This window comes from Oncorhynchus gorbuscha, linkage group LG22, assembly GCF_021184085.1.
Source record: "Oncorhynchus gorbuscha isolate QuinsamMale2020 ecotype Even-year linkage group LG22, OgorEven_v1.0, whole genome shotgun sequence".
Classification (NCBI taxonomy): Eukaryota; Metazoa; Chordata; class Actinopteri; order Salmoniformes; family Salmonidae; genus Oncorhynchus; species Oncorhynchus gorbuscha.
The window spans coordinates 27,659,527-27,685,730 of NC_060194.1; the positions used below are offsets into that span (position 1 = coordinate 27,659,527).

At 44.4% G+C, this 26,204-nt stretch overlaps 1 protein-coding gene across 7 annotated transcripts in view; it reads right to left on the reverse strand.

The window, feature by feature from the left end:
• Positions 1-26,204, reverse strand: part of LOC124009787 (myosin light chain kinase 2, skeletal/cardiac muscle-like) — a 41,816-nt gene that overhangs the window by 11,841 nt on the left and 3,771 nt on the right. Inside the window, exons 1-5 of one of the 7 annotated variants that reach the window (XM_046321947.1) lie at positions 7,652-8,619; positions 3,728-3,886; positions 3,489-3,543; positions 2,397-2,958; positions 340-719 (exon numbers count right to left, since the gene is read on the reverse strand). In XM_046321947.1, coding sequence (XP_046177903.1) covers positions 340-719; positions 2,397-2,958; positions 3,489-3,543; positions 3,728-3,886; positions 7,652-8,248 — 1,753 coding nt within the window. In that variant the 5' untranslated portion in view covers positions 8,249-8,619. Of the gene's footprint in view, positions 1-339; positions 720-2,396; positions 2,959-3,449; positions 3,544-3,727; positions 3,887-7,651; positions 8,620-26,204 lie in introns of those variants that run through there. The other 6 variants (XM_046321946.1, XM_046321950.1, XM_046321949.1 and 3 more) reach the window with 6 other exon arrangements.

Here is a 26,204-nt window from a genome sequence, read left to right on the forward strand (position 1 = left end):
TGTGGTAAACATGAGAAAGGAGATACAATGTTGGTTATGCAGACTACAGTACTCTCATACTTTGTTACTCCTAAGAAGCATGCTTTTTTATACCCTAATTCAATATGATTATGAATATTTTCTACAAAAAGAGAAAGAATAGCCACCATATCAAAAATCTATTGGACTTCATATCAGGACAAATCCTAATATTTGTTTGCGTAACTTTTCCACTGAGATTAATGTGTGATTTATGGAATCGTTGATTTGAGTGTGTGCATTTCAAGTTCCTCCCTCAGTACTTATCACCTTTCCCCCAGACTTAAAGCCACAGTGCCCCATAAAAATGCTGGTCCTCACCAATGAAGAACTGTTCCACAGTAGACTGCCTGACTTCTGTAGACTGATCCGGCTTCTTCTCTTTTCCCATCCTCTCCTTCAATTCCACACGGATATCCACCCCATCTGCCTTGAAGATGCCCCATCCCTCATCCTCATCCTCTGGTCTTTCTCCTTCCTCCTCCTCCTCCTCCTCCTCCTGCCTATCCCCCTGCTCCTTCTCCCCCTGCCTCACATATTCCTCTCCTGCTCCTCCCTCCAACCGACTCTTCTTGTGGTCCTCCACTCCCAGGTCTTCCTCCGCCACACGACGCTTACTGCTGGTGCTGCACTCTTCAATCTGGTCGTGTTCTGCAGCTTCCAGAGACTGAGAGGAGGCACTTCTGTTGTGGCCTTCACAACTGGAATAGACAAACATAAACTCAGCAAAAAAAGAAATGTACTCTCACTGTCAACTGCGTTTATTTTCAGCAAACTTAACATGTGTAAATATTTGTATGAACATAACAAGATTCAACCACTGAGACATAAACTGAACAAGTTCCACATACATGTGACTAACAGAAATTGTATAATGTGTCCCTGAACAAAGGGGGGGATCAAAATCAAAAGTAACAGTCAGTATCTGGTGTGGCCACCAACTGCATTAAATACTGCAGTGCATCTCCTCCTCATGGACTGCACCAGATTTGCCAGTTCTTGCTGTGAGATGTTACCACACTCTTCCACCAAGGCACCTGCAAATTCCCAGACATTTCTGGGGCGAAAGGCCCCAGCCCTCACCCTCCGATCCAACAGGTCCCAGATGTGCTCAATGGGATTGAGATCCAGGCTCGTCGCCTGCCATGGCAGAACACTGACATTCCTGTCTTGCAGGAAATCACACACAAAACGAGCAGTATGGCTGGTGGCATTGTCATGCTGAAGGGTCATGTCAGGATGAGCCTGCAGGAAGGGTGCCACCTGAGGGAGGAGGATGTCTTCCCTGTAACGCACAGCGTTGAGATTGCCTGCAATGACGACAAGCTCAGTCTGATGATGCTGTGACACACCGCCCCAGACCATGACGGACCCTCCACCTCCAAATTGTTCCCGCTCCAGAGTACAGGCCTCGGTGTAACGCTCATTCCTTTGACGATAAATGCGAATCCGACCATCACCCCTGGTGAGACAAAACAGTGACTCGTCAATGGAGAGCACTTTTTGCCAGTCCTGTCTGGTCCAGCGATGGAGGGTTTGTGCCCATAGGCACTGATGTCAGGTGAGGACCTGCCTTACAACAGGCCTACAAGCCCTCAGTCCAGCCTCTCTCAGCCTATTGTGGACAGTCTGAGCACTGGATGAGCACTGGATGGAGGAATTGTGTGTTCCTGGTGTAACTCGGGCAGTTGTTGTTGCCATTCTGTACCTGTCCCGCAGGTGTGAGGTGTGATGTTCGGATGTACCGATCCTGTGTAGGTGTTGTTACACGTGGTCTGCCACTGCGAGAATGATCAGCTGTCTATCCTGTCTCCCTGTAGCACTGTCTTAGGTGTCTCAATGTATTGACATTGCAATGTATTGCCCTGGCCATATCTGCAGTCCTCATGCCTCCTTGCAGCATGCCTAAGGCAAGTTCATACAGATGAGCAGGGACACTGGCCATCTTTCTTTTGGTCAGTAGAGTCAGTAGAAAGGCCTCTTTAGTGTCCTAAGTTTTCATAACTGTGACCTTAATTGCCTACCGTCTGTAAGCTGTGAGTGCCTCCACAGGTGTGTGTTCATTAATTGTTTATTGTTCATTGAACAAGCATGGCAAACACTGTATATACCCTTTACAATGAAGATCTGTGAAGTTATTTGGATTTTTACGAATTATCTTTGAAAGACAGGGTCCTGAAAAAGGGACGTTTCTTTTTTTGTTGAGTTTATTTTAGAAATTAGTGTGTGTATTTGAAAGACAGGGATCACAGAGTGAATGGTACTGAAGTAGAGAGAGAAATAAAGAGAGAGAATGAGAGGGACAGAGAACGAAACAAAGAAATACATCAAATAAAATAAATAGGAAGGGATTGACGAGGGTAGAGGGGATACTCTACCTCTCTGGAATAGAGCCAGTCTCTCCTGGAGCTTCAGGGGAGGGTGGGAGAGGAGGGAGATCCTTAACTGACATATCAGCAGCTTCTGATGGGCCTGCACTGTCCTCCTCCTTTTTATTCCCCTCTCTCTCCTCTGCTCCTCTAACCTCCTCAGGCTGCTCTGTGATTTTCAACAGCTCCTCCTCTCGCTCCTCTTCCTTGAACTTCGATTCACTGAGGTGGTCTTCCTTCTCTTGCTTCTTTATGACCTCCTCTTCCTCCTTCCTCTCCTCCACTTTTAGTCCATCTCCTGCTGCCTTCCTCTCCTCCTCAGGCAATGACTCCTCTTCGGTCACGTGGGCCTTGGGGCCCTCGAGGATCAAGTCCAGCAGGTTCGGGCTGAGGGACCCAGTCTGTGATGACCCCAACCCCTCTGAGGCCCTTCCAGATCCTGCCTCCAGGTCCAAGACGCCATCAGGGGTAAGCTGCTGCTGGTGACCTGATGATGATCTCTCTGCATTCTCCCTGTTGAGCTTCTGAACCTCCTTTAGCAGCAACGCCTGCTTCCTCAGGGAGATGGTGTCTGCATTGGAACAAACAGAATGGCCAAGGGGATACAGTTATAATTAATTCAACCACCTGCATGATTTTCACTTTAGTAACTCTAATCAGATGATTGCACAATATCTCAGAATGTCAACACACTCCTAGTATCCTCCTAAGATGATGGCAGGTGGTTGTCTGAAGTGTCAGTCTAATCTTTTTTATTCTCTTCGATGTTTTGGTTTCATGATGTGCTTGTTAGCGCAATACTGTTGTTTACATCTGACGGGAAGACTGCTGTGACTAGCCGGTTGGTTATCTTTTGTGTGGCTCCAAGGTAGTATCATTCAAGGAAGTCTATTTTCTTCTCCCGCTCTCTAAGCTTTCAGAAACATGTTGTTTACATCTCACATGTTACATGTTGTGAGTTTTGCTGTGTGTGAGTTAGTTTGTTTTGACTGGTAAAGGTCACTGTGTGTGTGTTGTACGGCTGTGAGCTATTGTTGACACATTTTAATGTACTGTGAACACCTGCTGTATCTGGGGGTTTCTTCTTCTGTGTTTTCAGACCTTTTGTGCTCAGACTGGGCTTCTCCTTCCCATCCTTCCCCTTGTGATCTTTTGACTAAAGGAAGGGAAGAACGAAAGATAAGATCATCACGTTCTGCATTTGGTTTACATCTCAACATTCTTCAAAACGAGGTAAAATATGTATATTTCCCTGAAACCGCTACCACTATGTAATTACAATATTCACTGCACAGAAACTTCATGATAAACATGTTTTCTGTGAGCAAGTTTACACGTACAAAGTTTCCGCAGAGTTTGCGGAAGGTGAGAAAATGCTTTGGTCCGTGGAGCCTTGTTGTCTTGTGACTGTGAGTGGTCTCCGGTCTACTAGGTTTGGGTTCACATTTAGTGGTTATCATCTCTTGAGTCCCTTTAGTGGCTTTAGTAGAGGTAGTTTTCTGTTAAGGAGACAGACAACATGGCAATGCTAGTTGGACAATGGTGAATGGTCTGCAACATGAGATGGATTATGACACTGTTAGAGAGGGTAAGGAGGCCGGGGAGTGGTAGTGAGAGGAGTAGGTTACAAATGAACATTAACATTTGACAGTATGAAAAATGAAAACACGTGTTACAATATGTGAAATGAATCAAATGAATGACTGAATGTGATGTTAAAGATGAAAGGAACATGAATGTAACCGTCAAAACATGTAGCCTAGCCTGATCAGTTGTTTTATTCAAGTTAGCATCCTGGTACTGTATTAATACAAACTACAAAGCCAAACTTGTTTCAGTCAAAGCATGATGTTGACTGTCCACAGCAGATGTATAGATAGGTTGGTACATATGTGCGAGGCTGTGAATTTATAGTTAATCACTTGTCTCTGTGAGCGATGGAATGCAATACTGACCCTAAGCGGAGAAATTGCCCGCAACCAACCAAACAAGTCTTCTCAAACAGACTTCGAATCCGAGGGGCTACCCAGTACTATAGTAAACACTCCAGTCCTTTAAGCCATTAAACCCTTCATTAACTCATCCAGAACGCCGCAGCCCGTCTGGTGTTCAACCTTCCCAAGTTCTCTCACGTCACCCCGCTCCTGCTTCCACTGGCTTCCTGGGCATGGTCCCACGGAGCTGTGAGGGGAACGGTACCTCCACCTAATCAGCCCTACACTCCAGGCTCTGATCAGGCCACTGAGGAAGTACAGCTCCCGCTCAGCCCAGTCAAAACAAGGGCACTGCGGAGTCAATCACCACCTTGCCCGCAACCAACCAAACAAGTCTTCTCAAACAGACTTCGAATCCAGCTACCCAGTACTATAGTAAACACTCCAGTCCTTTAACTCGCTGTTGGCTGGGCTCCCTGCCGTGCCATTAAACCCCTTCAACTCAACCAACCAAACAAGTCTTCTCAAACAGACTTCGAATCCGAGGGGGCTACCCCCTAAGTTTTAGATGCCAGTACTATAGTAAACACTCCAGTCCTTTAATGAGCAGATCAACATCTTTAAAAAATGTCTCAAGGCGTGTTGTTGGTTGTGAGGTAAGCACTGATCAGTAGTAAGGCAGAGGAGATATTTTGAGGATGGGGATTTCCACAGTGGTACGATATGTGTGTGGTTTGATATGTGTGTGGTTTGTGTGGTGTGTGTGGGGGGGGGGCACATTGACAAATGTCTGCGGTAGACAGTCATCTCACACCTTAGAGGTGAATGGAGACGGCCGGAGGCTGGAGCCACCGCCTGGCGAGAGCTCTGACGACAACGAGAATTCCTGGTGATCTGAGTCATACAGTAGCCAATAGACAATCACAGAGGTATGTATGCCCTTACGTGTGGACTTATATGACCCCTTGGTTGCTGTTTGAGTTCTAACCTCAAGTCAAGCTGAAAATGTCAAGTCTATATCGTAGTTTGAGGTTTTGTGCTAGAACTGTGTTGAAATGGAAAGACCCTTAACTCACCAAATAAGGGTCTGAATACATTGCAATTATCAGATCCTGCACCAGTACCTATTTACAGGACCGCTTTCCGAATTTCCTAGTACACATACTCCACACTACTATACACCATGACATGTGGAAACTCTTACACTACAATATATCTCATTCACCATCTAAATGAGTTGGTCTCTGCTTGCAGGTAATAGACCCTGGGCATGAAAACAGATGCCAATCTGGCATCCACCCTCATGCCAGTAATGGAATGGGATGATAACTGGCTTTGAGGTATCTATAAGTCCCACTTAAGGCTTTAATAACAGACAGTACTAGCCATTGACCTTCAGTGTCTCTGTGTCTAAGACCACTCTCAGTGTGTTACTGCTGGTCACATTGAATCAACAACTTCAAGTGCTTGTTGAAGTTGGAAGGAAGTGACTGGGACTTAAGCCTAGAGGATTTGGGTTTAAGTTAACCTTCTACAACAAAAACAGTGCTACTCATTGTGCTTGGACTACTTAACTCAGTGCACTGGACAGTTGACATTATGATTCAAATTCTTCTCTTTCTGTAACCTAATCAGTCCAGTACCAAATGCTTCTAGTTACTTCCCTAAAATCACTGAGTCGTTAACTAGTTTCACATGCTTGCTAGTACATACAGATGTAATATCTTAATTTGATCACTCTGTCATCACAGAGAACTTTCCTGCGTAGCAGGAAATACAAATGTATAGTACATGCAAGGTTTAACTAGGCTTAAAACATTTTTTCATTCCACTTTAGAATTTCAGACTCAACCCCTACAAAAATGTCCTTGAATTATAATCCACATAATAATTGACATTCCTGTTGCTGCAGGATTATTTAACTGCTGCGAGACACTGTTCAAATGAAGATATTTTATTTTACTGGCCCAACCTTCCATCCCAAGTAAGAGCGATCACCCGAGTAAAGCATCTACAGGGTACAACCACTCCACCATTAAAAACACACTGTCCTATACAGGTCAATCATCTCAGGCTTAGTTTGTGCCACTCACATCTGAAGTAGTGCCAACCTCTGTTCCAGCCTCTGTGCCAGCCTCTGTGCCAGCCTCTGTGCCAGCCTCAAATGTAGCACGCAGTGTGAAGAACAATCATTTACTAGACCCTTTAAATCAATGGCTGTTTGACAGTGTTGCCATGACTGGATTTCTAATGAAGAGTTATGAATAGATTTATCTGAAACAATGTACATGGGGGATGCTCTGAATTGTAATGCATATATAGGTAACAGATATCAACACACATCACTGAAACCATAGTACGTCTACAGTATATCCACGCTGGGACCTCTCAACATGCCATTACAGGACTGAGAGGGTGAGAGAGAAATACCGCAATACAGAGAAAGATATACAGAAAACAAGAGAGAGAGACAGAGATAGAGAGAGTGACAGAGAGAAAGTGAGAGGGGGGAGTCCTTACACTCAGCACCCCAGATGCCGGTGGCCACATTATAGGCCAAGGACGAATGTAGAATGTAGGCGAATGTACAGTATGAGCAGAGCAATAAGTGTATTACTGTAGGTGGTGAAACGTGGGGGCATATTTGAGTCCTTTTGGTTGGGCATTGTAAACAGATGTTGTTTTTCATATACCACTGTACTTGATTGTGAGGTGGTGGAATGTTCCCCACCAATTCCAACACTGGCTGTAAGTGTCAAGGCTTTGGCTCCTTCCATACAATATGGCGTGCTCTGCATGGCACTATACAAGCAGTGGAGATCGCTATGTCCCAAAGTCATATTGCTTTGACACATCTTCCACCACTTCATGAGGAAAAACAGCATGAGCCAAGCCACAATCCTTCCTTAGGAAACAGATCTCCACTTGACTAGCCAGCTTTGCTGCTCTGATCATTTTCCTCTGCGGTGCCAACATCATAAAACTAAACCAAATCAAAAACCAAACATGGAAACATGGAGCACCTTATCTCCGAGCCTGAATACAATGTGCACATTTTTGAAGGACATGTAATTTGCAGGAGCATGAGGAAACAGTGAACCCAGCAATTCATCTAACCTACGTTGCCCATCAAAACATCCATAACATCAATCCATTCTAAATTAACACCTGAACACAAGTGTTTTATTATTAAATTCACATGAACATAATCCAGAGTTTTGTTAAGTAAAGAGTTCATAAAGTGCCTTAATAAAGAACCCTTAATACAGTCTACATAGACCTGCACAAACACACCTCTTTGGTTAGTGCAGTTTGAGCTTCCAGTCTCACCTTGTCAGTCTTCTTAGTAACTGAGCTCTCGCTCTTTTCTGCAGACGATTGCCTCTTAACGTCCACCTTGCCCTTACTGTCTTTGGACTTGGGGGCCTTGTGTGCTGCAGGACGCATAAACATCATCTCCATAACCCGGGAGCTCTTTACGGTCTCCCCGATGAATCTGATGACCTGCTGGATGCTGAGGACCAGATTCTCCATCCCGTCCAGCTTCTCAGCCTGCTTCTCCGAGCGCTGGTCCAACGCCATCATGATGGAGCTCATCTCATGACACATCTCTCTCACCTCGCCCACCACACCTGTACCGTGGGTTTGAGCCAGGGGAAGAGTTAGGGCTCTTGCAGGTATATGGATCTCCTCGTTGTCCACCTTCAGAGTTTCCACGTCCCTTTCGATACCATCGATGTCCTGGGTTATTCCGTCCAGCCGATTGAGGACCTTCTCCTGGATGTTGATGAGCCTGTCCATCTTACTGCTCAGAGACTCAATGCGATTCTGAATTAGGTCCAAGCCGGCACCAGTGCAGTCAGTTAGGTTATCCATCGTGCTTGGCTTTCCAGGCGTTGAGTTAGTGAACTCTATCTTTGTACTCATGACCGAATCACGTTAGGACACCCAATCGAGACAGAAAAAGGGTCACCGAAAGGTTGATGACCAACGTCCGAGTGACAGACGGGACAACTCTTTTGAAAAACGCAGCCAGGCTTATCCCTATGTGCTCCTCTTCAACTGTACAGACAAGCTGATTTAATGAAGGATATGTGAATAAAATGCTCATTTATCAACAACAAAAATGAAGAAAATCAAACTAACTAAATTCAAATCCATAAAGAGTGAAAACAGAAAAATACAGCCAGTAACTGTCAGTGTAACCTGTGGAAACACCTTCAGAATTCTGACTTAACAGTCATCCGGCCGTGAGATTGTCCCTGTCTCTCACCTACTGCTTGACACCTCTGCTCTTCTCCTTACTGGAGGTGGTATTAAGAATGGAATAAGCCCGTCTACATAAATGTAAACGGCACAGCCGACGTCAGCAGGGGACTGGCCAGGGGGGCGGGGGGCTGTGAGAGGCCGTGAGGGGCAGCAGTTTGGCTCTGGAGGGGCTGTCAGACATCTGAGCGCCTTTAAATGTTAAGCCCACCACCGTAGCCAGTCTCTGGCCCACCTGCCAAGTGTCAAAATGGCCAGTGTACACAGTTCCTCTCTCTGAGGCAGAGTGGAAAGTTGTCTGGGACGACGCTAGACACTTTGTTTAGTTTCTTACTTTATTTGCATGCAAATGGTTATAGACTTTTCAATCTCACTTGGTTGTTTCACCATGATTAGCCTGAGCAGGTGCTTACAGATGGAGAGGGGGGTCACTGACCTGTTTTATTTATAAGCGGTCAGGGACATTTTTAAGTCAACTCAAAATATCCAACAATCATGTCAAAAGTGCGACTCTCACAGAACAGCTGTGTTTGCAAAAAGGGAACTTTTTAAATGAGATCCTTATTAATGACTGGCATAGTAATTAACAGCTACACAGTGTTTACGAGAGGCTGGAAAAAGAATGATTGTGATAACATCAGGGAAATAACTGCATGTGAGTATTGAGTCACAGTATGTAAGACAGTCGTACAGTGCATTCGGAAAGTATTCAGACCCCTTAACTTTTTCCACATTTTATTACATTTATCCTTATTCTAAAATTGACTTTAAAAAAAAAGTTCCTTAATCAATCTACACACAATACCCCATAATGACAAAGCAAAAACAGTTTGTATACATTTTTGCAAATGCATAAAACATTAATAACTTGAGATTTGTTGAAGCACCTTTGGCAGCGATTACAGCCTCTAGCCTTCTTGGGTATGACGCTACAAGCTTGGCACACCTGTATTTGGAGAGTTTCTCCCATTCTCTGCAGATCCTCTCAAGCTCTATCAGGTTGGATGGGGAGCGTCTCTCCACAGTTATTTCAGGTTTGTCCAGAGATGTTCGATCGGGTTCAAGTCCGGGCTCTAGCTGGGCCAATCAAGGATATTCAGAGACTTGTCCCATAGCCACTCCTGTGTTGTCTTAGCTGTGTGCTCTCAAGGATGATCAATGGGAAACAGGATGCACCTGAGCTCAATTTCAAGTCTCATAGCAAAGGGTCTGAATACTTACGTAAATAAGGCTACAAAACATTATACATTTGCAAAAATTACAAAAAGTTATTGTGTATAGATTGATTTAAAAATATATATTTAACTTTTATTTAACTAGACAAGTTAGTTAAGAACACATTCTTATTTACAATGACGGCCTACGGGGGAACAGTGGGTTATGTCACGCCCTGACCTTAGTTCCTTTTTTTCAGGGCGTGAGTTGGGGTGGGCATTCTATGTTTTTGTTCTATGTTTTGTATTTCTGGTTTTGGCCTTGTATGGTTCCCAATCAGAGGCAGCTGTCAATCGTTGTCTCTGATTGAGAACTATACTTAGGCAGCCTGTTTTCCCACTATGGGTTGTGGGTAGTTGTTGTCTCTGATTGAGAACCATACTTAGGCAGCCTGTTTTCCCACTATGGGTTGTGGGTAGTTGTTTTCTGTTTTGTGTTGCTGCACCTTACAGGACTGTTTCGTTTTCGTTTCACTCTCTTTGTTATTTTGTTTAGTGTTTCTGTTCCAATACAAATAACATGAACACTTACCACGCTGCGCATTGGTCCGATCATTCATACTCGTCATCAGAAGAAGAGGAAAACCATTAAAGATTTTTACCTTGTCAGCCCAGGGATTTGATCCAGCAAACTTTCGGTTATTGGCCCAATGCTCTAACCACTAGGCTACCTGATGAGGGAAAAATATATATTTAATCAATTTTAGAATAAGGCTGTAATGTGACAAAATATGGAAAAAGTCAAGGGGTCTGAATACCTTCCACATGCACTGTATACTGCTACGGAAAGCTCTTTTCTGGCTGCGAAAAGGCTATAAACGTGCGCCCACCCATTGAAGGAGCAAGAAAAAGGTTCCGATTGTAGCCTGTAGTCCCCTGGCTAAGAAAGAGCTTAAGGTCTTTAGCCTCTGTGCTTAAATAGGAGAAGGGTAACAGCCATGATAATACTGTGTCTCTCCTCTGACTAACACATCAAGCCAGATCCTTCCCACACCATCACACACACTTAGCCTACTCATACAGAGTTAAGACAGTTAAGGATACATTTTAACATAGGGCCTGGTAATTGGACCCCTCAACAGTGTACCCTGTAAACCTATCCAAACGTGCTTGATGAAGTGGTCTGTCTGGGACAAACTGTCATAAACTATAATACATTCATTTAACCTTTTACTGCACTGGGCTAAATCAGGGTCAGATAGTGTTTATTTAATTATAAAAAAATGTATGGGATATATCAGATTTAATATTGCAGATAGATTGTAGCTTCCACCAATATAATTGTCTGGATCATATCCAATCCTCCATATAGATTTTTTGAAATATATACAGTACAAGTCAAAAGTTTGAACACACCAACTTATTCAAGGGTTTTCCTTTATTTTTACTATTTTCTACATTGTCAAATAATAGTGAAGACATCAAAACTATGAAATAACCCATATGGAATCATGTAGTAACCAAAAACAGTGTTACACAAATCCAAATATATTTTGTATTTTAGATTCTTCAAAGTAGCCACCCTTTTCCTTGATGACAGCTTTGCACACTCTTGGCATTCTCTCAACCAGCTTCATGAGGAATGCTAGTACAACAGTCTTGAATGAGTTCCCACATATGCTGAGCACTTGTTGACTGCCTTTCCTTCACTCTGCGGTCCAACTTATCCCAAACCATCTCAAATGGTTTGAGGTCAGGTGATTGTGGAGGCCAGGTCATCTGATGCAGCACTCCATCAACTCTCCATGGTTAAATAGCCCTTATACAGCCTGGAGGTCTGTTTTGGGTCATTGATCTGTTGAAAAACAAATGATAGTCCCACTAAGCGTAAACCAGGTGGGATGGCCTATCACGGCAGAATTCTGTGGTAGCCATGCTGGTAAAGAGTGTCTTGAATTCTAAATAAATCACGGACAATGTCACCAACAAAGCACCCCCACACTATCACTCCTCCTCCTCCATGCTTCACAGTGGGAACCAGAGATGCAGAGATCATCCGTTCAACTACTCTGCGTCTCACAAAGATATGGCGGTTAGAACCAAAAATCTCAAATTTGGACTCATCAGACCTCAGGACAGATCTCCAATGGTCTAATGTCAATTGCGAGTGTTTCTTGGCCCAAGCAAGTCTCTTCTTATTATTGGTGTCTTTTAGTAGTGGTTTCGTTGCAACAATTTGACCATGAAGGCCTGATTCACACAGTCTCCTCTGAACAGTTGATGTTGAGATGTGTCTGTTACTTGAACTCTGTGAAGCATTTATTTGGGCTGCAATCTGAGGCTGGTAACTCTAATGAACTTATCCTCCCCTTTACTCAGTACTTTGTTGAAGCACCTTTGGCAGCAATTACAGCATAGAGTATTATTGTGTATGATGCTTGGCACACCTGTATTTGGGGAGTTTCTCCCATTCTTCTCAGCAGATCCTCTCAAGCTCAGTCAGGTTGGATGGGGAGAGTTGCTGCAAAGCTATTTTCAGGTCTCTCCAAAGATGTTCAACCAGGTTCAAGTCCTAGCTCTGGCTGGGCCACTCAAGGACATTCAGAGATTTGTCCTGAAGCCACTCCTGTGTTGTCTTGGCTGTGTGCTTGGGGTCGTTGTCCTGTTGGAAGGTGAACCTTCGCCCAGTCTGAGGTCCTGAGCACTTTGGAGCAGGTTTTCATCAATGATCTCTCTGTATTTTGCTCCATTCATCATTCCCTTGATCCTGATTAGTCACCCAGTCCCTGCCTCTGAAACACATCCCCACAGCATGATGCTGCCAACACCATGCTTCAACGTAGGGATGGTGCCAGGTTTCCTCCAGACGTGACGCTTGGCATTCAGGACAAAGAGTTCAATCTTGGTTTCATCAGACCAGAGAATCTTGTTTCTCATGGTCAGAGTCCTTTAGGTGCTTTTTGGAAAACTCCAAGCATGGTGTCATGTGGCTTTTACTGAGAAGTGGCTTCCGTCTGGCCACTCTACCTTAAAGGCCTGATTGGTGGAGTGCTGCAGAGATGGTTGTCCTTCTGGAAGGTTTTCCCATCTCCACAGAGGAACTCTGGAGCTCTGTCCGAGTGACCATCAGTTTCTTGGTCATCTCCCTGACCAAGGCCCTTCTCCCCCAATTGCTCAGATTGGCTGGGCAGCCAGCTCTAGGAAGAACCTTGTTGGTTCCAAACTTCTTCCATTTAAGAATTACGGAGGCCACTGTGATCTTGGGGACCTTCAATACTGCAGAAATGTTTGGTGCCCTTCCCCAGATCTGTACCTCGACACAATCTTGTCTCGGAGCTCTATTGACAATTCCTTTAACCTCTTGGCTTGGTTTTTGCCCTGACATGCACTGTCAATTTTACGGGCACAATCTATTTAGCAATAGTTATCCTTTGTTTGCTTTTACTTCTATCCTTCAGCTACCCTCAACTCCTCCCATCTATTTCTGAAGTCCATCCAGTTCTATTTGCCATATATTTTCAACTGTGCTGTTTCACAAAAGTTCTTAACCTACTGTATATGTATTTTATGGACACAGTATATTTTACATTAGTTATCTTGTTGTCATTAGTCCTACCCTTCAGCTCCCCTCAACCCCTCCCATCTCTCTCTTATAACACCATCCATATTGAATTTCTACTTGCCATATATGTTATGCTGGTGAATGAGGACCCAAAAGCGACTTAACAGAAACAGAGTCTTTATTCCAGTCTTTAACAAAAACGATAATCCTGGAAATTATCTCAGGAAAATACAAACAGGAAAACTGAAATCCTCTCGTCAGTAGAGAGGAACGACTGGAGACGCGACCACAGACTGCAGGTCACTTCGGGAAGGCACAGGCCGCAGCTGACATAGACACCTGCTCACACGCAGCATCTGAAGAAGGCAAAAACACGACGGAACAAGAACACAGCACAGCAAACATCAAACAATGATCCGACAAGGACAGAAGCGGAAAACAGAGGGAGAAATAGGGACTCTAATCAGAGGGCAAAATAGGGGACAGGTGTGAAAGAGTAAATGAGGTAGTTAGGAGAATGAGGAACAGCTGGGAGCAGGAACGGAACGATAGAGAGAGAGAGAGAGAGAGAGAGAGAGAGAGAGAGAGAGAGAGAGAGAGGGAGAGAGGAGAGAGGAGGGGGGGAGAGAGAGGGATAGAAAGAGGGAAAGAACCTAATAAGACCAGCAGGGGGAAACGAACAGAAGTGGAAGCACAAGGACAAGACATGACAATATATGACAAAACATGACAGTACCCCCCCACTCACCGAGCGCCTCCTGGCGCACTCGGGGAGGAACCCTGGCGGCAACGGAGGAAATCATAGATCAACAAACGGTCCAGCACGTCCCGAGAAAGAACCCAACTCCTCTCCTCTGGACCGTAACGGGAGACGATGAAGAGGGAATCTAGGGCTATTACACTTATAAAAATGAGACACGGGTAGAGAACTGTAAGCGTTAGAGCAATCAGGACCAAACAGGCCAGGAGAGTAACAACTAGGGACAGACTGAGACACAGCAAGTCTAAGACCAGGAACAGGAGAGAGGCGGTGGCTGTGGACAGACTGAGACACAGCAAGTGCAGGAGCAGAACCAGGAGAGATGCGGTGGCAGGGGACAGACTGAGACACAGCAAGGGCAGGAGAGATGCGGTGGCTGGGGACAGACTGAGACCCAGCAAGACCAGGAGCAGAAGCAGAAAAAAAGTTACCGGACTTATTCTGCGCGCAGTCCGAACAAGCAGCCACGAAACGGCGCGTGTCACGCTCCTGAGTAGGCCACCAAAACCGCTGGCGAATAGAAGCAAGCGTACCCCAAACGCCGGGGTGGCCAGCTAACTTGGCAGAGTGAGCCCACTGAAGAACAGCCAGACGAGTAGAGACAGGAACGAAAAGAAGGTTACTAGGACAAGCGCGTGGCGACGGAGTGTGAGTGAGTGCTTGCTTGACCTGTCTCTCAATTCCCCAGACATTCAACCCGACAACACACCCCTCAGGGAGAATCCCCTCGGGATCAGTAGACGCTACAGAAGAACTGAAGAGACGGGATAAAGCATGAGGCTTGGTGTTCTTAGTACCCGGGCGGTAAGAAATCACAAACTCGAAACGAGCGAAAAACAACGCCCAATGAGCTTGACGCGCATTGAGTCGTTTGGCAGAACGGATGTACTCAAGGTTCTTTTGGTCAGTCCAAACGACAAAAGGAACGGTCGCCCCCTCCAACCACTGTCGCCATTCGCCTAAGGCTAAACGGATGGCGAGCAGTTCGCGGTTAGCCACATCATAGTTACGTTCCGACGGCGACAGGCGATGAGAAAAATACGCGCAAGGGTGGACCCCATCGTCAGTATGGGAGCGCTGGGACAGAATGGCTCCCACGCCCACCCCCGACGCGTCTACCTCGACAATGAACTGTTTAGTGACGTCAGGTGCAACAAGGATAGGAGCGGATGCAGGAGATCAGTACAACAATCATACGACCGGTGAGGAGGGAGGGAGGTGGCTCTAGACCGACTGAAGACCGTGCGCAGATCATGATATTCCTCCGGCCCTCCTGTCAAATCACCAGGTTCCTCCTGTGAAGAGGGAGCAGAAGAAACAGGAGGAATAGCAGACATTAAACATTTCACATGACAAGAAACGTTCCAGGAAAGGATAGAATTACTAGACCAATCAAAAGAAGGATTATGACACACTAGCCAGGGATGACCCAAAACAACAGGTGTAAAAGGTGAACAAAAAATCAAAAAAGAAATGGTCTCACTATGGTTACCAGAAACTGTGAGGGTTAAAGGTAGTGTTTCACATAATATACTGGGGAGAGGACTACCATCCAAGGCGAACATGACCGTGGGCTCCCCTAACTGTCTGAGAGGAATGTCATGTTCCCGAGCCCAGGCTTCGTCCATAAAACAGCCCTCCGCCCCAGAGTCTATTAATGCACTGCAGGAAGCTGCCGATCCGGTCCAGCGTAGATGGACCGGCAAGGTAGTACAGGTACTTGACGGAGAGGACAGTGTAGTAGCGCTTATCAGTCGCCCTCCGCTTACTGATGAGCTCTGGCCTTTAACTGGACATGAAATGACAAAATGACCAGCGGAACCGCAATAGAGACAGAGGCGGTTGGTGATTCTCCGTTCCCTCTCCTTAGTCGAGATGCGAATACCCCCAGCTGCATGGGCTCAACACCTGAGTCAGTGGGGAAAGATGGTAGTGTCGGGGAGAGGGGGACACAGTTAACGCGAGCTCTCTTCTATGAGCTCGGTGACGAAGATCTACCCGTCGTTCAATGCGAATAGCGAGTTCAATCAAAGAATCCACGCTGGATGGAACCTCCCGGGAGAGAATCTCATCCTTAACCTTAGCGTGGAGTCCCTCCAGAAAACGAGCGAGCAACGCCTGCTCGTTCCAGTTACTGGAGGCAGCAAGAGTGCGAAACTCTATAGAGTAATCCGTTATGGATCGATTACCTTGACATAGGGAAGACAGGGACCAGGAAGCTTCTTTCCCAAAAACAGAACGATCAAAAACCTGTATCATCTCCTCTTTAAAGTTCAGATAATCGTTAGTACACTCAGCCCTTGCCTCCCAGATAGCTGTGCCCCACTCCCGAGCCCGACCAGTAAGGAGTGATATGACGTAAGCGATCCGAGCTCTCTCTCTTGAGTATGTGTTGGGTTGGAGGGAGAACACAATATCACACTGGGTGAGAAAGGAGCGGCACTCAGTGGGCTGCCCAGAGTAACATGGTGGGTTATTAACCCTAGGTTCCGGAGACTCGGAAGACCAGGAAGTAGCTGGTGGCACGAGACGAAGACTCTGAAACTGTCCTGAGAGGTCGGAGACCTGAGCGGCCAGGGTCTCAACGGCATGACGAGCAGCAGACAATTCCTGCTCGTGTCTGCCGAGCATCGCTCCCTGGAACTCGACAGTAGAGTAGAGAGAATCCGTAGTCGCTGGGTCCATTCGTGGTCGGATCATTCTGTTATGCTGGTGAATGAGGACCCAAAAGCGACTTAACAGAAACAGAGTCTTTATTCCAGTCTTTAACAAAAACGATAATCCTGGAAATTATCTCAGGAAAATACAAACAGGAAAACTGAAATCCTCTCGTCAGTAGAGAGGAACGACTGGAGACGCGACCACAGACTGCAGGTCGCTTCGGGAAGGCACAGGCCGTAGCTGACATAGACACCTGCTCACACGCAGCATCTGAAGAAGGCAAAAACACGACGGAACTAGAACACAGCACAGCAAACATCAAACAATGATCCGACAAGGACAGAAGCGGAAAACAGAGGGAGAAATAGGGACTCTAATCAGAGGGCAAAATAGGGGACAGGTGTGAAAGAGTAAATGAGGTAGTTAGGAGAATGAGGAACAGCTGGGAGCAGGAACGGAACGATAGAGAGAGAGAGAGAGAGAGGGAGAGAGAGGGAGGGGGGAGAGAGGGATAGAAAGAGGGAAAGAACCTAATAAGACCAGCAGGGGGAAACGAACAGAAGGGGAAGCACAAGGACAAGACATGACAATATATGACAAAACATGACAATATATTTATCAACTGTGCTGCGATGTTTTACAAAAATTCGGAACCTTTCTGTTCTCATAGTTTCTACAGATTGTAAATTAAAGATAAAATGTTTTGCTAAAAGTATTATTATATTATTGATCAATTGAATATGACTTTTCAAATCACCCAGTAGTGCTATCTGCAGAGTTAGCTCCAGGTAAATTTTGCAATTCTTCAATAATTCCTGGACCAGTGACCAAAAACAAGCTTCATATGGGCAGTACCAAAACAAATTATATGATTCTGTGTTTCTTGGTATTCTTAAACAAATCTACTTTGAAACAAAAGTATACACCTCACACACATGATTATGATCTTAACAAAAATAAGACACCTCTGTACCATGTCAGATATAGAGTTGAAATGTATTACATTTTGAGTTTGCATCCCAATATTACACTATATACATCTCGGAAGACAAAAATACATATTATATATTATGTTATGTTGTTATTCATATATAAACTGAACAAAAAATAAATGCAATATGCAACATTTTCAACATTTTACATTTTACATTTTACACCATCCAACCTGGAACTGAGTGTGTAGTGTTTGGTCTGATGCTATTTTGAAAGCAAAGAAGAAAAATAAAGTACATTACAAAGATTTATTATTATTATTTAGATGTTTTGATATATTTTACTTTATGGGGACTGAATGCTGAGTTAAGGCTTCCAGGCATGCAAGGACAGACCAGATACAAATTAAATTAGCACGTGAAGTAAAAGGTGTCGAGGCCTTTGGGCACAACAAGTGTCAGGAGTCTTTGAAGCATCCTCTGAAGCACCCTCCTGCTGTTCAAAGACCATCCACTGGCATTTTATACAAGAAATCTGACTCCAGAAATAAAAGCTTCTCCCACGTGGGTGTGAAACCTACTCCTGTTGCCTGCTGCTGGTGTTCCACCTGGCGATCTGTTCACTGTCGGCCCTGGCCTGGCTCCCCCTGTCTGGTACAGGTACCCCCACCACACTCCCCCCTCTCTCCAGAGCTTTCGCTCACCTCCAACACACACTGTTGGGGCGAGTGACTCTGAACTTACAATGGCTAGCCCAAAGTTGTTATATATTTTTTAAAATTATTGTGCATTTTGCCTCATGACTCCTGCATGAGGTAAAATTGACTACAAACTTTCTTTACCCAACTGTGGGACAGGTTCCCACACTCAGGACTCTGACTCACTATTGGTTACACTGACTTTTGGCCTCCCATCCTATTCTAACCACCTCTCGCCGGCTTTGGATTCTTGTTACCTGATGAAATTGCTGTACAATATGATATTGTTGCCATCTGATGCACATTCAGATGTCAAAAACCAGCACTGCAGAGCTCTCCCTGTACTATGCCGTGCCTGGATTGTATTACTGTTGATGTGCATGTACACCCTGGCCCATCTACTGTTGCTAGCCCCAATTCGGACTTGTGCTCTGATATCTGCTTCACTGATTTCTGCTCTCGTAAAAGCCTGGGTTTTCTGCACGTTAACACTAGAAGCATATTACTAAAAATGAATCAATTGAAAGTGTGGGTTCACAGCTCCAATCCAGATGTGTTGGTCATTACTGAGATGTGGTTAAGGAAGAGCGTTTTGTACACTGATGTTAACCTTTCTGGTTATATACTTTACAGACCTTCAAAGGTGGGGGAGTGGCAATCTTACCAAGGATCACCTTCAGTGCTCGGTTGTCTCCACCAAGTCTGTCCCCAAACAATTTGATTTGCTGGTTTTAAGCATTCAACTTTCAAATAGCTCTTTGTTGACTGTTGCTGGGTGCTATCATCCTCCATCAGCACCAACCTGTACCCTACCTGCCCTAAGCTCACTCCTGGCCCCTTACACTAAGCCTGAATTTTGTCCTGCTAGGTAAGACCTAAACTGGGACATGCTTAAACCACCTGACAAAGTCCTAAAGCAATGGGACTCCCTAAATCTTTCTCAGATTATTACCAATCCCACAAAGTGACTCCAAACACCCAGAAAAGGCTACTCTCCTCAATGTTATCCTCACAAATAATCCTGATAGATATCAGTCTGGTGTTTTCTGTAATGACCTTAGCGATCACTGTTTTACAGCCTGTGTCTGTAATGGCTGCTTATTGAAATGACATTTCCTGATTTGTCATAGACGCTTGCTGAAAAACTTTAATGAGAAAGCCTTCCTTCATGAACTGACCTCTGTAAAATGGTACAGAATCAGCTTGATCCCCTCTGTCAAAGACTCTTGAACCTTCTTTTTTATATTTTCATTGGTATTGTTAACAAACACGCACCCATAAAGAAAATGAGAATTAAAAACAGGTTCAGCCCCTGGTTTGACCGTGATCATGCAGAGTTACTCCACCCCAAGAATAGCATTTGGCGAAAGGCTCGGCACACGCATACTCAGGCTGACTGGCTATTGTTCAGGCAAATGAGAAATAAGTGCACTCAGGCTATCCGGAAGGCTAAAGTTTGTAACTTTAAGGAGCAGTTCTCTCTCTGTGGGTCTAACCCCAAGAAGTTCTGGAAAACGGTTAAAGATCTGTAGAATAAACCCTCCTCCTCACAGCTGACCTTGTCCCTTAATGTTGAGGATGTGGTTGTTATTTACAAGAAGCACATGACTGAGCTCTTTAATCACCACTTCATTAAAACATCTTAAGGCTCAAATCCCGTTAACAGGATCAATTTGACAACAGCCAGTGAAAGTGCAGGCCGCCAAATTCAAACAGAAATCTTATAATTAAAATTCCTCAAACATACAAGTATTATACAGCATTTTAAAAATAAACTTGTTGTTAATCCAACCACAGTGTCCGATTTCAAAAAGGCTTTACAACAAAAGCATACCATGTGATTATGTTAGGGCAGAGATTTCAAAAAAGATTTACGCCGAAAGCACACCATGCAATAATCTGAGTACAGCGCTCAGCCACCAAAACAAGCCATACAGATACCCGCCATGTTGTGGAGTCAACAAAAGTCAGAAATAGCATTATAAATATTCACTTACCTTTGATGATTTTCATCGGAATGCACTCCCAGGAATCCCAGTTCCACAATAAATGTTCGTTTTGTTCAATGAAGTCCATCATTTATGTCCAAATAACTCATTTTTGTTCGCGCGTTTGGTCCAGTAATCCAAATACACAAGGCGAGGGCACTAAGTCCAGACGAAAAGTAAAAAAAAGTTCCATAACAGTTTGTAGAAACATGTCAAACGATGTATATAACCAATCTTTACGATGTTTTTAATCATAAATCTTCAATAATAATCCAAACTGACACTTCTTTTGTCATGAGAAAGGAAAAGGAACGGGGCTCGTGCTCACGGCCGCGTGCGTGACTAAACTAAAGGCTTTCAGCCAGACCACTGGTTGAAACAGCTCTTATTCGCTCCCCTTTCACAATAGAAGCCTGAAACAACATTCTAAAGACTGTTGAGATCTAGTGGAAGCCTTAGGAAGTGCAATCGAACCCCAATTACACTGTATATTGGATAGGCAATCACTTGAAAAACTACAAACTTCAGATTTCCCACTTCCTAGTTGGATTTTTCTCAGGTTTTTGCCTGCCATATGAGTTATGTTATCTGGGTCAGATGGTTTAGACTCTTTCTTCTTTAAGGTTGCTGCCTCTATCATCGCCGAGCCTATCTCCAAACTTTTTTGACCTGTTTCTCCTTTCTGGGGAGGTTCAAATTGCTTGGAAGGCAGTCCTTTATTTTAAGGGGGATCAAGCTGATCCTACCTGTTATAGGCCTATTTCTATTTTGTTTCCAACACTGTTTATCAAAAGTGTTGGAAAACTTGTCAATAATCAACAGACTGGCTTTCTTGATGTCTATAGTATTCTCTCGGGTATGCAATCTGGTTTCAGCTCAGGTTATAGATGTGTCACTGCAACCTTAAAGGGTCCTCAGTGATGTCGGCAGGGTAGCCTGGTGGTTAGAGCGTTGGACTAGTAACCGGAAGGTTGCAAGTTCAAACCTCCGAGCTGCCCCTGAACAGGCAGTTAACCCACTGTTCCTAGGCCGTCATTGAAAATAAGAATTTGTTCTTAACTGATCTTGCCTAGTTAAATAAAGGTTAAAAAAAAGATTTAAAAAATGTCACCATTGCCCTTGATTATAAGCAATATTGTGCTGCTATTTTTATTGACTTGGCCAAAGCTTTTGATACGGTAGATCATTCCATTCTTGTGGGCCGGCTAAGGAGTATTGGTGTCTCTGAAGAGTCTTTGGCCTGGTTTACTAACTACCTCTCTCAAAGAGTGTAGTGTATAAAGTCAGAACATCTGCTGTCTCAGCCACTGCTTGTCATCAAGGGAGTACTCTAAGGCTCGATCCTAGGCCCCATGCTCTTCTCAATTTGCATCAACAACATAGCTCAGGCAGGAAGCTCTCTCATCCATATGCCGATGATACAGTATTATACTCAGCTGGCCCCTCCCTGGATTTTGTGTTAAACGCTCTACAACAAAGCTTTCTTAGTGTCCAACCATCATTCTCTACCCGTAACCTTGTTCTGAACACCTCCAAAACAAAGGTCATGTGGTTTGGTAAGAAGAATGCCCCTCTTTCCACGGGTGGTATTGCTACCTCTGAGGGTTTAGAGCTTGAGGTAGTCACCTCCATACAAGTACTTGGGAGTATGGCTAGACAGTACACTGTCCTTCTCTCAGCACATATCAAAACTGCAGGCTAAAGTTAAATCTAGACATGGTTTCCTCTATTGTAATCGCTGCTCTTCCACCCCAGCTGACAAACTAACCCTGATTCCGATGACCATCCTACCCATGCTAGATTACGGAGACATAATTTATAGATCGGCAGGTAAGGGTGCTCTCGAGCGGCTAGATGTTCTTTACTATTCGGCCATCAGATTTTCCACCAATGATCCTCATCTCTGTATACCCGTCGCAAGACCCACTGGTTGATGCTTATTTATAAAACCCTTTTAGGCCTCACTCCCCCCTATCTGCAATATCTACTTCAGCCCTCATCCTCCACATACAACACCTGTTCTGCCAGTCACATTCTGTTAATGGTCCCCAAAGCACACACATCCCTGGGTCGCTCCTCTTTTCAGTTCGCTGCAGCTAATGACTGGAACGAGCTGCAACAAACACTCAAACTGGACAGTTTTATCTCAATCTCTTCATTCAAAGACTCAATCATGGACACTCTTACTGACGGTTGTGGCTGCTTTGTGTGAGGTATTGTTGTCTCTACCTTCTTGCCCTTTGTGCTGTTGTTTGTGCCCCATAATGTTTGTACCATGTTTTGTGCTGCTACCATGTTGTGTTGCTACCTTGCTGTGTTGTCATGTGTTGCTGCCTTGCTATGTTGTTGTCTTAGATCTCTCTTTATGTAGTGTTGTCTCTCTTGTTGTGATGTGTGTTTTGTCCTATATTTATATTGTATTTATTTTTATTTTTAAATCACAGCCCCCATCCCCACAGGAGGCCTTTTGCCTTTTGGTAGGCCATCATTGTAAATAAGAATTTAGTGATAAGAACTGACTTGCCTATTTAAATAAAGGTTAAATAAAAAATACAAAAATATAACAAATAATGAAATCAGTCAATTGAAATAAATTCATTAGGCCCTAATCTATGGATTTCACATGACTTGCATACATGCATACAGATATGCATATGTTGGTCACAGATGCCTTTAAAAAAAAGGTAGGGGGCTTGGATCAGAAGACCAGTCAGTATCTGGTGTGACCTTTTACCTCATGCAGCACGACATCTCCTTTGCATAGAGTTGATCAGGCTATTGTGACAGGCTAGTGTGGCCTGTGGAATGTTGTCGCACTCCTCTTCAATGGCTGTGTGAAGTTGCTGGATATTGGCAGAAAGTGGAACATGTTGTTGGACACGTCGATCCAGAGCATCCCAAACATTCTCAATGGGTGACATGTCTGGTGAGTATGCAGACCTTGGAAGAACTGGAACATTTTCAGCTTCCAAGAATTGTGCACAGATCCTTTCGACATGTGACATTATCATGCTGAAACATAAGGTGATGCAATTGTGTTCGTTGTCTGTAGCTTATGCCTGCCCGTGCCCTAACCCCCATGGGGCACTCTGTTCACAATGCTGACATCAGCAAACCGCTCGCCCACACAACGCCATACACGTGGTCTGCGTTTGTGAGGCCAGTTGGACGTGCCAAATTCTCTAAAACAACGTTGGGGGTGGCTTATGGTAGAGAAATTAACATTCAGTTCTCTGGCATGCCAATTGAATGCTCCCTCAAAACTTTAGACATCTATGGCATTGTGTTGTGTGACAAAACTGCACATTTTAGAATGTATTTTTATTGTCCTCAGCACAAGGTGCACCTGTGTAATGATCATGCTGTTTAATCAGCTTCTTGATATGTTACACCTGTCAGGTGGATGGATTATCTTGGCAAAGGAGAAATGCTCACTAAAAGGGATGTAAACAAATTTGTGCACAACATTTTAGAGAAATAAGCTTCATGTGCATATGGAACATTCCTGGGATCTTTAATTTCAGTTCATGAAACATGAGACCAACACTTCACATGGTGAATTTATATTTTTGTTCAGTGGTAGATAGGTAATATATTTTTAACCATGCAACTTGAATTCAACAAAGAGGACACTTTATATGATTGTTGTATCATTGACACGTGTGCCAACTAATGCCCTCCAAGCCCGTCCTAGATCCAGAAATGATACGACTAAGGAGACATCCAGATAAGCTGGGCTCACATTTGCAGGACTCGCACCTGTCCTTGGACACCAACAGATGAATTTCGATAATGTATGTCATTCGGCTCAACTTGTGTCACTTTTAGAAGCGTAGAGGTTTACCTTACCTTACGCATGCAACACTTTCAAGGAGTAAAACATTTCCATTGAGCTGGCCGGCAAGTGAGCAAGGGGAAAGGAAAGTCCAGGCTGCCTCAGAGGATTATTGCACAGCACACACATTGCTCATAAATCAACTTTGGATATTCAAATACTCACACTACTGACTAATTAAATTTAACACTGTGGTTGATCAACAGTGGAACTCAATAGTACATCTGAGAATATAGAGCTCTGAAGAATATACAGTGGATATTATTTACCCAAATATGTCTGTCCTCCAATACAGGCCTAGGAGGAGCATGCGGTAAACTCCATCTTGAAGTAGTGCACCACAAAACACTGAGAAAAACTTTGAAAGCTTTCCCAGATATGGCGAACAGTGTCCAGATCTACCCCTAAAGTCAATATGGCTTCACAGTAATAGCGCTTCATATCACTCGAGGCCAGGGGCACTGTAAGGCCATTTAACTGTGGGTGAGGCCGGGAGGAGTAACAGGCTTCAGTAGTGGGGCTGATTACATAAACCAGAGATCGAGTTCATCTCACTGACACTTTACATTGAAACTGGAGAAATAGCCGTCAGAGAGCCCAAACTCAAGTCCCGCCCCACCCTCTCAGTGTCTGCCAAATGGAGGTGCTATGTGTGGAGCATTTACAACAAGTGTGTGTGTGTGTGTGTGTGTGTGTGTGTGTGTGTGTGTGTGTGTGTGTGTGTGTGTGTGTGTGTGTGTGTGTGTGTGTGTGTGTGTGTGTGTGTGTGTGTGTGTGTGTGTGTGTGTGTGTGTGTGTGTGTGTGTGTGTGTGTGTGTGTGTGTGTGTGTGAGTGTGTGACTGTGTGTGTGAGCGTGTCCTGATTGACCCTGTAGATTTGGAACACCTATTCACTTGGTCCACAGACTAAGAACAAACAGTTCTCTAGGTCACTGCAAGACAGTATTGGGGTAAATGGATATACCCTGAAGGCTTGTCACATAAATAGAATCTGCAAAGCCAAACTGTCATTCCTACATATTCTTATTCACATCCCAATTACCCACTTGCAAAAGACACAGATTGTCTCTATTGTTAGATGCAGAAAGGAAAGAACTGTCAACTGATATTGCTGAATCACATTACACTCCTTATTAGTAGTGAGTATTAGCAAGAACTGTAGCACTTATATCATGACACTACTAGGGCAAGCGTGAAAGCCGTGGCACAAACACACACACATCTGCATGCACACTCACAATCTATATAATGCTAATGTCTGCATAAATACAGTTAATTTTAACCAAGCGCTATACTTAGCAGGATAAACAATCTCTGCCGGGGAATATACTGTGTGGTGGAGTGACCTGTGTGGTATTAGAGGGGTGTTTGTTTGGCAAGGCGACAAACTTCACCGTTATAAATGGACCTCTGCCTCCCTCACCCAGAACACACTGTCCTGGGACGCTCCAGGGTCGTGTGCTGCCTGCTGGGGGGGCCTGTGGTTGGACACCTAGCCCCCTCCTCTCCCATGGCCCTGTCCCCCCGTCACACCATCCAGCCTGCCGACTCTCTCTCATTCCTGTCTGTCTCTTGGAAAGTAAGGGGCAGAAATGTGCGTGGCAGCCAAGAAACGTAACACCTGTTAACAGCTGAGACGTCCCCTCTGTTCCCTCTCCCGACACCCCAGTGTTCCCTCGTTCTCTCGACTAAAATGTGTCAAACTTGTGGGGTGAAACACTAGGCCATGGTCTCCAAGACAAGATGAGTATAAAATTGAGCAGAATTTAGTGTAAAATAAATCATTTAAATTCAATAAACACATGATTTATGTTTTATGCTAAATGTGTATTGTTAGGACATTACATTTTTTGGTTGATTGTGCAAGAAGACATATTACGTGTTATTAGGTTATTATGACGTCATTACTATTTCATCATGCAAAACCAAGTAAATGGTAGTTGGTGATTTAGAAGTGCCACATTCTGCTTGATCAAATTCTGTATTTCTCAACACTTGACAGCAGGTGGTGCTCTTAGTTAAGCTAA